Here is a 12,630-nt window from a genome sequence, read left to right as displayed (position 1 = left end):
AAGAGTAAATGATGTAAATGGCTTCTCTCTGAGTTTGAGTGGATGGCAAGGCAGGAAGAGGAAGGCAGAATGGAAAACTAACATTTTTCTCCATGCAATTCTCTATTTTCTTTATGTTCTTTTTTTAAGTGAGGACATATGCTATCATAAAGAAAAGAATAGTTTAAAAAGAGAAGTTTCTGGAATTTTATCCAATACCATTCTATTTAAAGAGTTCCCCAGTAATGAAACAAGGTATTTATATGAGATGGTCCTTAACACCTATTTTCATTAAAAAATAATAGATATACTTGTTTAAAAAGTTCAAATACAAAGAGATATAACGTATTCACCGCCCATCCAACATCACAGGTACTTAAGTGTTAATACTTAGTATGTATTTTCCCCACCATTAATCTTAGTATAGAAAAAAATGTAACTTTTAGAAAAATGAAGTGTTTTATATTATTTTATGTCACTTTCTTTCACTTACTTAAAATTATACCACAGACATCTTTCTATGTCAGTGCATATATAGTTTTATTCCCTTCACTTTTTTTAGGGGACCAAATGGAATTATATTTTATAGATATACCATATGTTCAATCCCTTATTCATGGGCATTCATTCTTTCAATAAATATTAAGCAATTACTATGCATCAGATCATTTTCTAAAAGTTGGGAATAAATTGGTAAATAAGGCAGATAAGGTCCTGTGGAGGAGAGACTGCGCCATGACATGATAACTGCTTATCTGACCCTTGAGCTAGATTTGGCCCAGAACAGAGACTGCTTCCCCTAAACCCCTTCAGAAAGTGCCCGACCCCTCCCCTGTGCTCTAGGCATGCTGGTTCTTGTAACACGCCCTTGCCCTTCCCAGATCAAGTATGTAAGACATTTTCCCCGTACCTGGGACAGGTTATGCCCCAGTATCCCTATCCATCCTGCTCTATATCATCCTATAGTGCCCGCCATGACATGCCTCATAAATAAGTTCCCTTAATGAACTCCCATGTTATACTACAGTTGTCAGCCTTTCTCCAGTCTTCCGGCCCTGGGAAATTTTACATACAGACCCTTGCTCTCAAGACACTTTCATTCTAGTGGGAGAGACTCTATGTATTAATTTTTATAACATTAGCTTTTAAACATGGTAGAAGTCCTGATACAGGAAAGATCGGTGACAGGTAACAGCTGACTTAGGGCATTAGCCTTGAGATCCTGTATGTTTAAAGAAAAGAGAAAGACACTTCAGATGTAAGGGAGTAGCTGAAGTCACAGAAGAAAAAGAACAAGAACAATGTCTGCCTCAATTACAACTTGTACTGATATAAAAGATAAGGTTGGTCAGTTAAGGTGTCAAACACGCAAAGTCACAAATTTTTATTGACATATAATCAATATATAACATTGTATTAGCTTTAGGTGTACAACATAACGATTCAGTATTTGTATATATTGTGAAATGATCACCACACTAAATTTAGTTGACATCCATCACCTCACATAGCTAACAATTTTTTTCTTGTGATGAGAACTTTTTAAGATTTACTCTCTTAGCTACTTTTAAATATAAATACAGTATTGTTAACTACAGTCACCATGCTGAACATTACATCCCCAGAACCTACTTATCTTATAACTGCAAGTTTGTACCTCTTGACGACCTTCACCCATTTCCTCCACCCCACCCTCACCTCTGGCCACCACCAAACAGTTCTTTGTATCAAGGACTTGGGCCCCACATATTAGTGAGATCATACAGTGTTTGCCTTTCGTTGTCTGACTTATTTCATTTAGCATAATGCTCTCAAGGTCCATCAAAGGTGCCACAAATGGCAAGATTTCATTTTTTTCTTTGACTAAATAATATTCCATTATGTACACACACGCACGCACATATACACACATTTTCTTTATCCATTCATCCATCAATGGACACTTAGGTTATTTCCATGTCCTAGCTACTGTAAATAATGCTGCAATGAACTTGGGAGTGCAGGTGTATCTTCAAGATAGTGATTTCATTTCTTTCAGGTAAATACTCAGAAGTGGAATTGCTGGATCCACAAATTCTGAGCTAAAGAGTTTTCATCTGTTCTGATTAAGGAAACTGAGGGTGTGTGCTGAATATTACCTGTTGACATTTCACACTATTCCCCCACCCCCATCTTTTAATCTCGCCCTGTTACGGGCAGGGGCTAGAAACATTTCCACGCTCCCTTGCCAAAAGGATTCCGTTTAGAGAATCCAATGAGAAACAATTACACAAAATTTTAAAGGTGAAAGAGAAGTGGAAGTCATTGTTCTCCAGAGGCAGCTATGGGTAGGTACGTGGTCATCAGCAGATGTGAGGTTTCACCAGTGGCTTTAGGCATTCTCCTCACAATCCTTCACTGTGCTGCTACAGGCATCTTGAGATCAGCAACAGCATATTTCTGCAATCCTGCACATTCTCATCCTTAGGCTTTGGCAGTGATTTGCCTCAACAGTCACTCAAAAAAATCTAAAGAGTATTACTATTATTTTTAATCGGAAAAAAAACCTAGTGACCAGATTGGAAGTGAAAAGTGTGAGACTACGCTATGGAGAATGAGAAAGTTGGAAAGGGAAGCCAGTTTAGAACAGAAGATGCTGAATCTGCATCTAGATATGAAAGATTTTGGTGATAACATAAGGACAAAGTAGAACTACTCTGTAATAGTTGAAGTATGGATCGAAACTTACATATATGCATATATAATCCATATTGATACTATGGAATGTGTGTGTGTGTGTTTATTTATTTATTGGGAATCAGCCCAAGATGTTATCACTAAAGAAATCAGGATATATAGACTGAAAAACAAAAGGAAGAAACAGAAACCTAGAACCAAGATTTGGTGGATGTCAATAAGGAAGCAAAAACCTGAGGAAAAGTCAGTCAAAAAACTAGAAAAATCTAATGGTAAGTACTATTATGAAAGATAAGAAAAGTCAGTATTATCAAGGGGGAATGATCAAATTCACTAAATAAAACAGAGGTAACAAAAAAATTGAATTTTAAGAAAAGCTTGAGTAATCAGGAAAAGAGATGCCATCAACTGTCAAGAAAATTCAACCATTATTACATTATCTTCTCATTTCCCTAAACTGTAGACAGCTTTTGCTCTTTTTAAGAAACGGGGTAAAGAAAGCAATGAAACTGTTCCATGCTCAATACATACCTCCAGTAGCAACCACCTATCTGCTGCCACCAGAAAAATGGGAATATGGGAGTACTACTCTACCCAAGGCAGTCAGATCTGCATTGTACACTATGGGTATTATTGAGGATGGAAAGAAATCCAATGCCTTCAGTAACAGAAACACTTTGTTATTCTAGGCAAAGAGAAGGTCATCCAAGGCTGGAAAGAAGGGAAGGTACAGATGAATGTGAGCCAAAATAGGCAAAGTAACATCTCTTATGACTCTGCTACTGATCTCCTGGACACTCTTAGCAAATGCCACTCTTTAAGAATCCATTCTTATAAGAATATATATGCCTTTCCTATCTGCTTGGCTGCTTCCTAACAAGATATATTTTGTATTTCCCATCAAAATATCCCTCTTTGACATTCTCAGTAATCCTTTTCCCCTCCAATTTGTTTCTGTCTTATTTAGCTATCAATCCCAGGCAGAGACAATTTTTTTTCCTTCACAGGTAAGTTCTTTTGGGAATGATGAGGAATCAATAAAATTCCTTTCCCAGACCTTCATCAGTTGGTACAGAAAGAAACAAAAGGAAGACTACTATAACAGTGTTCCTCATTATCACTGAGGATTACTGCATCGCAGCTGACAGTCATGTGTTTAAAAACCAGAGAGAAAATGGGTGAACTGATTTTTTTTAATTCAATTAACTGAATAAAATTTTTTGACAGAAAAGAAAGAGAAAGGGAAAATAGAAAGCAAGTAAACAAGCACAATCATTATGGCTATCCATTTTTAAAGCATTTTTTTATGGAAGGTAATAACTGGTTAGTTTTTTTTGTAAGTACCATTATAAAATACAGAATCTGAGGTCAAGATAACCAACTCTATCCCAAAAGTTGGCAAAAGGAAGAAAGACATATCAAATTTAGAGAACACTGATGCCACTAGCTAAAATAATTCATCTCCTTAGACTTTATTTATAAATGCTTAACCATGCAAGTTCTGCATGTTTGCGTACATTCTCTTTAGCTTCTCTACAGATAGTTAAAAAACTGGCTTAGGAGAAATACTTTATGAAATTGATAAACAAAAAGACAAAATACCCTTAAGGGATTAATCCATTTATCTAGTCATTTTAGTCATTCAAAAACATTTCCTGAGCACCTACTTTTTAAGATACTCTGAATCTGAACCTTGGGATAAAATCCTAGCCACACTTGAGAAGTTTTGAGAAGGATGGGGGGGAGGGGGAACATCTAAAGTACTTGACTGATACACAGTAAGTCCTTAGTAATTGTTAGTAGCTTTCAATTACTCTCAGTTTACAATGGTGGGGTAGAGTAGGTTGCTGGCACATGATACCTGTTACTAGCAATAGGACTTGGAAGAACGCTTTTGTCCTCAATCCTGATCAAATATTTCTGGTTTATTTAGTATTTGATGCATACGGATTCAGTATTAGAAACAAGATGATAGTCTTCTATTTTGCTAATTTAGCATGAAAACTTGTGTTTATGAAGTTATTTTCCTTACTATTATCCTAATGTGATTTGAAAATTAAAAGCTGAGATACTATATCCAACCTTATTATTATAGTTTCTTCATACATAAAATATAACAGCAATCTTTACTGAAATGGTAAAGAAAAGCTATACAGAAGTGAGGAAATATATAATTTAAGTAATTGTTAATGAAGCTAGCCATAAAAATTTACTGCAGTCTTCTAATAGCAACATACTGTACGAGAGGGGCGAGAGATAGCAAAGCATCCTGATAATGTAGGCAAACCTTTTAAATGCCGAGCCCATGTCCACTTTGAAAAAGGGTAAACTTTTTAAACAGTGGCTCCACATTAAAGATAAATACTTGTTTATGTCAATCTGTTCTACCCAACTTTTAGCAATCACAACTGCATGATATCAAAACTTTCTGAATACACCTATAAGTAAATAAAAATAAAAATAGAGAAACATAAACATATTTATATAACCATATAATTTTAAATAAACATAAGTAGTAGTAAATATAAACTGAAAGCTATGGAACAATAAATAATGAAAGGAATTATTTTGACATGGCACTTATAAATAAGGACCTTCTTATTTATTTGCAAGAATGTCACATTTCCTAGTTTATCTCACTTCATCTGTTTGTAATTTATCATAGTGAGTTTTATTCATACAGCTATACCCTAATTTGTAATACTCAGCATCACATATAAAACTATAGTTATTTCCAAGAGCAATTTGATCCCTAAATGTGAAAGAATTTAAAGCATTAGAGGTACAACTAATCCAATTCCTTCACTTTCCTGAAATACTTTGGAAAAGGACAGGTAAACACTGATAAGAAAGGTATAATCACTTGGTACTGGCAGAGAAGATAAAATTTCATTCAGGTATCTCACTGAAGAATTAATACCAAAAATGTAGACTAATTTAGCATGCAGACTAAATATAATCAAAGCTCCCAAATACTTTGATAATAGGAGGAAGGCTGGGGGAGAAGATCTGAGTTCATTAAAGATATTTCTTCCTGATGACTGAAGACAGTAAAGGTTTTTCCTTTGAATACTTAACAACTTATTTTCTGACTTAAGGAAATACCCAACTGTATATATCCCACTGCCCAGCTGGGTTGGGAATCACAATCCCAATTTCCAAAAGATTAAAACAGAAAGCAACTCAATCTGGGCCATTTGTCTAATTAACATCAAAATGATAACAATCACACTGGAGAGAATATTGGAAAGAGGCACATAAGTACAACCTTTCTGGAGGACAGTTTGGCAATGAAAAGGATTCCCTCTTCTAGGAATTTATGGCAAAGAAATCCTACAGTTTGGCAATGAAAAGTGATTCCCTCTTCTAGGAATTTATGGCAAAGAAATCCTACCTAGGGGCAACGGATATACTCTTTCTCTCATTCTACTCCTGGATAACACCTATCCATCCTTCAGGTTTTTAGAGTCATTTCCTTAAAAAGGCCTTCTCTGATCTCTGTATCTAAACAAGATTCCACTGGTGTACTCTCTCATGTCACACTATACTTCCTTTTATAATAATTAGTGTCTAATTATGTCTTTGACTTTGGCATAATGTCCTGTCTCCCACTTTGGTTAAAGAAGCCATGAACCAGTTGGACTATTCTACTTTTTTCCCTCCGTCCCTCCCACCCCCACTCTGGTTCAAGCATTGTTTCTCAGTCTAGTTGTGTAGGACACAGCTCCTTGACCCATGGTAGTATTATGAGCCTTGCACTCCCCCCAAGCTGAGGCAGTCGGTCATGGGTCGCCGATTGGCTGCTCACAGCAGCTCAGGGCAGCTCTCGCCGACCTCCGGCTGCTTACGATGGCTGCCAGCCACTCATGCTGGCCACCAGCCGCTCATGGCAGCACACAGTAGCCCACAGCAGCCCAGCTCCAGGGAGAGCCGTTGTTAACAAACAATCTTAGCTGTAGAGGGTGCAGCTCACTGGCCCACAACCTCGGCGTTAGGAGGACGGCCCTCCAACCACCTGAGCCACCGGGCCGGCCCCTGGACTATTCTATTTTGCATCTCCAGTGCCTACCACAGTATCTTGGCACACAGACGTGAATCACCTTGACACGTGAAAAAAATTTAAAAAACAGCATGTATGTTATGAATCCACATATGTATGTGTGTGATCAATCTGTAGATGGCAAAATTTCAGATATTTACTTTTATTTCTATATTTTGATACTGTTTGTGTCATTTGTATAACAAAGAAATGTATATAAACCTATTGGTATTTTGAAAAGGAGGGGGGAAAGATATATGTACTTAAGATGCCTAGTGTTATGCTTTGTATATAGTAGGTGCTTTCAAACTATTCCTTTCTCCTTCCTTTGCAATTAACTAACAGAAAACTTCCAGAGGAGTATTTAAGAAAAATGCCAGAAGAAATTAAAATGTTTTAATTATATGAAATAACTTTATTTGGGGATAGGTCTGTCTACTAATGCAACAATGGAAAAGAAGTGCTAAAGAGACAGAATCAACCCAACAAATTAGGACCAGCTGACCTGATGGCTTCACTGGTGAATTCTACCAAACATTTAAAGAATTAATACCAATCCTTCCCAAACTTTTCCAAAAAACTGAGGTGAAGGGAACGCTTCCTAATTCATTCTGAGGCCAGCATAACCCTGATACTAAAACCAGACAAAGACACTACAAGAAAACTACACAAATATCCCCTATGAATATTGATGCAAAAATCCTCAACAAAACAATAGCAAACAGAATCCAGCAGCATAGTAAAAGGATTATACACAGTAACGAAGTGAGATTTATTCCTAGAATGCAAGGAGCATTCAACATAGGAAAACCAATCAATGTAATATACTACATCAACAAAATGAAGGGGGAAAAAAAAAGATCATCTCAAATGATGTGGAAAAGCATCTGACAAAATTCAACACCTTTTAGTGATAAAAACTTTCAACAAAATAGGAATAGAAAATTACCTCCACATAATTAAAGCCATATATGAAAACCCCACAGCAAACATCACATTCAAGGCTGAAAGACTGTAAGCTTTTCCTCTAGGTAAGGGAAAAGGCAAGAATGTCTGCTTTCATCACTTCTATTTAACATACTACTGGATGTTCTTGCCAGAGCAATTAGGCAAGAAAAAGAAATAAAAAGCACCCAAATTGGAAAGGAAGAAGTAAACTTATCTCTTTTTACAGATAATATGATCTTATTAATATATGGAGAAAAGGCTAAAGACTCCACAAAAAAAACCTGTTAAAACAAATATATAAATTCAGCAAAGTAACAGATAAAAAGTCAACACACAAAAAGCAGCTTCATTTCTTCTATACACAATGAATAATCTAAAAACGAAATACAAAAACAATTCCATTTACAATAGCATCAAAAAGAATAAAAATATTTAGGAATTTACTTAGCCATGGAGGTGAATACTTGTACAATGTAAACTATAAAACACTGCTGAAAGAAATTAAAGAATAACGGACTGAATCCAAAGTGATCTACAGAGACAATGCAATCCCCCAGCAAATTCCCAATGATATTTTTTACAGAATTAGAAAAACACATCCTAGGATACATGTGTTGATGTATGTGTAGAAAAGATAGCCACCTATCTTTTCTACGAAGGTAGTAACTAGTTACTCACTCAATTCCAACAACTTAGAAACATTTCTAAAGCAGTCATTTCTAAAGCTGCAATAACTGCTAAAAGGTACTGAGAATGAAATAAATAAATATTAAGAGGGCAGAGAACAAAGAGTGAATTTTCCTAAGAAATTCTACTTACTTAAATCTATGGTATCATGTTATTAACCGTGCAAGATTCTGGATCTATTAACTAGCCTATGAATGAAATTACCCTAAAATAGCAGATTTGTACTTTGCATATTAATTCTTACAAAAATCATCTCTCCATTTTAATGTTGAGGAAATTAAAATGCATAGCCTCATTATGATTCCTGTCAACAAAACAAGTAAATGATCTAGAATGCATTTTAAGTGTTTGTTTTACTTATATCCATACCCAACACTATCACTAAACCATTATATTATTTTCTGAAAGTTAATCAAAAGTGTCACTTATATGCCACCATATAATGCTCCACAACAGAAATGACCAATTTAGCTGTAACAAGCCATAACTATCCAAAGCAAAGATGTAAAAGATTCCTGAAAATTAGTCCTAAAGAATTTTTATACATTTCCAAGGTATTTCCCCTTATAATCCTAAAACAAATATGAAATACTAGGCATACTTATCATCAGTTGAGTCAAATCATTAGCACTCTTTTTTCCATTAAAAAGCCTATTAGTCTTTTATACCATATGTGTAAACTTTTTATAAAGGAAAAAAACAGTGGGTCGGCCTGGTGGCTCAGGTGGTTGGAGCGCCATGCTCCTAAGGCCGAGGTTGCTGGTTCGATTTCGACATGGGCCAGTGAGCTGCGCCCTCTACAACTAAGATTGTGAACAATGGCTCTCCCTGGAGCTGGGCTGCCGTGAGCAGCCGGGGATCGGCGTGAACTGCTGTGAGCTGCCATGAGTGGCCAGCAGTCATTGTGAGCCGGCCGGCAGTCGGCGAGAGCTGCTGTGAGCAGCTGTGAGCAGCTGACCAACGACCAGCAACCGATTGCCTCAGCCGGGGGGAGCGCAAGGCTCATAATACCAGCACGGGCCAGGGAGCTGTGTCCTACACAACTAGACTGAGAAACAACAGCTTGAATGGGAGTAGGAGGGGGAGGCGAAAAAGAGGGCAAAAAAAAGAAAAAAACAGTAGGAATCACATGTGAATTGATTCATTTACTAAAAGGACCCCCATGGATTACAAATTACAAATTCCCTTATGAGTATGTTATAAACAAGGTATTTAACACGTTGCGTACGGCGGGGTTTAAATCCCTCATACCCCTCTGTTCCGGCAGGTTTTTAAAAGAAACTACTTTAAAAGGCACTCTTTTCTTTAAAGCGTAAATGCTTCTATGTCATTTATTATTTTTCTATGGAATTCTTTAGGATTTACTCACCTATGATGTTAGTAATCCCTCCTGGTGTGATACTACAGAAAGCAGCTTCCTTTGTTATTAACGAAACACAAATAATTCAATAAAATGTGCAAAGTAAAAAGAGTCAACAGTAAAAACGAGAATTCTCGTTATCCGTCCTTAACGCATGGCTCAGAACAAAACGAAGATTCTCGTGATCCATACACAACGTGTTAAAACTAGAAAAGGGGCCGGCCCGGTGGCTCAGGCGGTTAGAGCTCCGTGCTCCTAACTCCGAAGGCTGCTGGTTCGATTCCCACATGGGCCAGTGGGCTCTCAACCACAAGGTTGCCAGTTCGATTCCTTGACTCCCGCAAGGGATGGTGGGCAGCGCCCCCTGCAACTATGATTGAACACGGCACCTTGAGCTGAGCTGCCACTGAGCTCCCGGATGGCTCAGTTGGTTGGAGTGTGTCCTCTCAACCACAAGGTTGCCGGTTCGACTCCCGCAAGGGATGGTGGGCTATGCCTCCTACAACTAGAAAACGGCAACTGGACCTGGAGCTGAGCTGCACCCTCCATAACTAAGACTGAAAGGACAACAACTTGACTTGGAAAAAAGGCCTGGAAGTACACACTGTTCCCCAATAAAGTCCTGTTCCCCTTCCCCAATAAAATCTAAAAAAAAAAAAAAGTGTGAGCATTAAAAAACAAAACAAAACTAGAAGACAGTAATAATGAAAGAAAACTAGCAAGTTATCTTTAATTTCCCTCCCAACTATTTACTAAATAATGCAATAAGGGATTTAATAAACACTGATGTTTCCATTTCTTAAGATTAGAGAATACTGAGTATGATAAGGCTGTTAACAACTCCTTTGTCCTAATTATTCAGAAAACATGCAGTTAACCATATTCTAAGTAAAAACCCCAAAAATTACTTAGTACAGACTTACCCAGGTTTCCTTGCTCAATTGTCAGCACCACCTCATCCATCACCACGGCCCTAAAGTCCAGTTCCTCCTCACAACATTTGGCCTTTAATGCTCGTAAGATCTCTTTTTGGGGATAGTCTTCCCTGATTCGACGATCTGTCAAAAACCACAATTTGGCTGCCACAGAGCTACACATGTTGATCTGCGTGTTCTTCCTTTTCCTGGATTATTTCCTCCTGAATGTAAACTCTTCCTAAATGGAAGAGAAAATATACATACAAATTAAGAAATCTACTTAATTGCTGACTTTTACACAAATAAATGCTGTGATCATGTATTAACTACACAAACAGGATAACAGGGAATATTATGACTTTTTCCCTTTCATTCAAATTAAAAATTTTTACACCACTAGAAATATGGAAACTGACAAACCTCCCCCTTCATAATATTTCTCCATTTTCCACTGGGGAAGCTGGGTAGCACTGCAATTTTGTAATTAATTACAGCCAGCACTTATCAGATACTTTCAGTGCTTTTCCCTATATTATACAAGGTGTGATAAAAAAAAATACAGTAAATGCTGCTACCGAGTGCCATCAAATGGGATTTTCAATACAGGAAGTGGCACATCGAACCTTAATAACAGTGTGTGACAAGTTTCAACTTGTTCGGTGCAGTCAGGTGTGAGCTACGGTTGAGAGACGGTGTGTTTTAAAGTGTTCAGTAAATCATCCTCCATCATGACAACATTGTTTCTGATATACGGCAATTTCTGTCAAATAAAAACATTATGGTGTGTCCTCATCCACTTTATTCACCAGATGCAACTTCTGGCTCTTCCCCAAAGTCAAAATGATTCAGGACATTGAGGCATCCATGACAGCGCAACTAAAGACACTCACGAAAGAGGACTTCCAAAACTGCTTCAGAAAGTGGCAAGAATGATGGGATAAGTAAATTCGAAGGGGGAGTATTTTGAGGATTAACGGCAATGTGTCTTTTACTGTAATAAATTTTTATTTAAACATTCACCGTATTGTTCGACCACGCCTTGTATATTGTCTAGAAATATACTTTACTCTGATCATATACTTTCGACAAATTTATTCCCTCCCCAAAAATGCAAATCCTTGATATAAAATAAATGAGACTGCAATCATCAACAGTATGTCCCCATAGCTCTCCCTTTACTACAAACCCCAACCACGTCTATTCATGTTATGTTTTCTATTCAATTTTCTTACCTTATTTTGTTATATGTATATTTTATTATAAACATATTTATGGGTATGTAAAAAGAGAAAATAGCACAGCACCTATATTACTGGATGAGCATCAACACTGAAGTCATTTACACAGCAACTTTAATCAAAATAAGTAATTTGAGAATGTTGAAAAAAACTTTAAATAACCAAAATAAATGTCAAAGTCCATTTACTAAAATTTGTTTATTTCCGTCAGGACAGCATGTGCTTATTCAGTGTTTTCATTCTTTTTTTAAATAGATTTTAACAAAATAAACACAGCTTGTTCACTAGAATGCAAAAAAAGGACTTTTTTTTTTTTTTTACAAATAGTTTTGCTTCTCAGAGTTTTATATTATAAGACAACAGTCAAAAATCGCTTCCCTGAGAAGAAGCGAAGTTGTAAGTTTTATTAACAAACGTTAACAGGTTATTTCAACAAAAAACTAGTTTTTGCTTTCAAAACTAAAATTTCTGGTATTATTCCAGATAACTTGGCAAACATAGAAGGAAAAGACAAGTGCAAGAACTAGAGGAAGCAGTGGTCATACAGATGGATGGCTTCCAGCGTCACAGCAGCTGGTACTGGTCCCTAATGCACCATTCGCTCCCTCCCCAGGGTCTCAGCCAGAAGAGCCTGCTCCACAGATGCACACGGTGGTTAAGACCAGAACATCATGGGACAAAGGAACTACTACACACACACCCGGAACCTTGGCCTGCCATGCCTGCCCCACCCATGCCCTCAAAGGCATCAGTCACTGGAAAGCAGGGAAGAAATGTGGGAGATGT

General features: G+C 37.1%; 1 protein-coding gene across 9 annotated transcripts in view; it reads right to left on the bottom strand.

Moving 5' to 3' along the window:
• Positions 1 to 12,630, bottom strand: part of RIMKLB (ribosomal modification protein rimK like family member B) — a 43,451-nt gene that overhangs the window by 18,940 nt on the left and 11,881 nt on the right. For all 9 annotated transcript variants that reach the window (XM_088797799.1, XM_088797803.1, XM_088797804.1 and 6 more), the window contains one exon: positions 10,613 to 10,844. In XM_088797799.1, the coding sequence (XP_088653925.1) occupies positions 10,613 to 10,787 (175 nt within the window). In that variant the 5' untranslated portion in view covers positions 10,788 to 10,844. The remainder of the gene's footprint in view (positions 1 to 10,612; positions 10,845 to 12,630) is intronic.

The sequence above is a fragment of the Rhinolophus sinicus genome, chromosome 1 (assembly GCF_057876585.1).
Source record: "Rhinolophus sinicus isolate RSI-liver-muscle chromosome 1, RSI-T2T, whole genome shotgun sequence".
Taxonomy (NCBI): Eukaryota; Metazoa; Chordata; class Mammalia; order Chiroptera; family Rhinolophidae; genus Rhinolophus; species Rhinolophus sinicus.
This window is presented reverse-complemented; position numbering and strand designations above follow the sequence as displayed.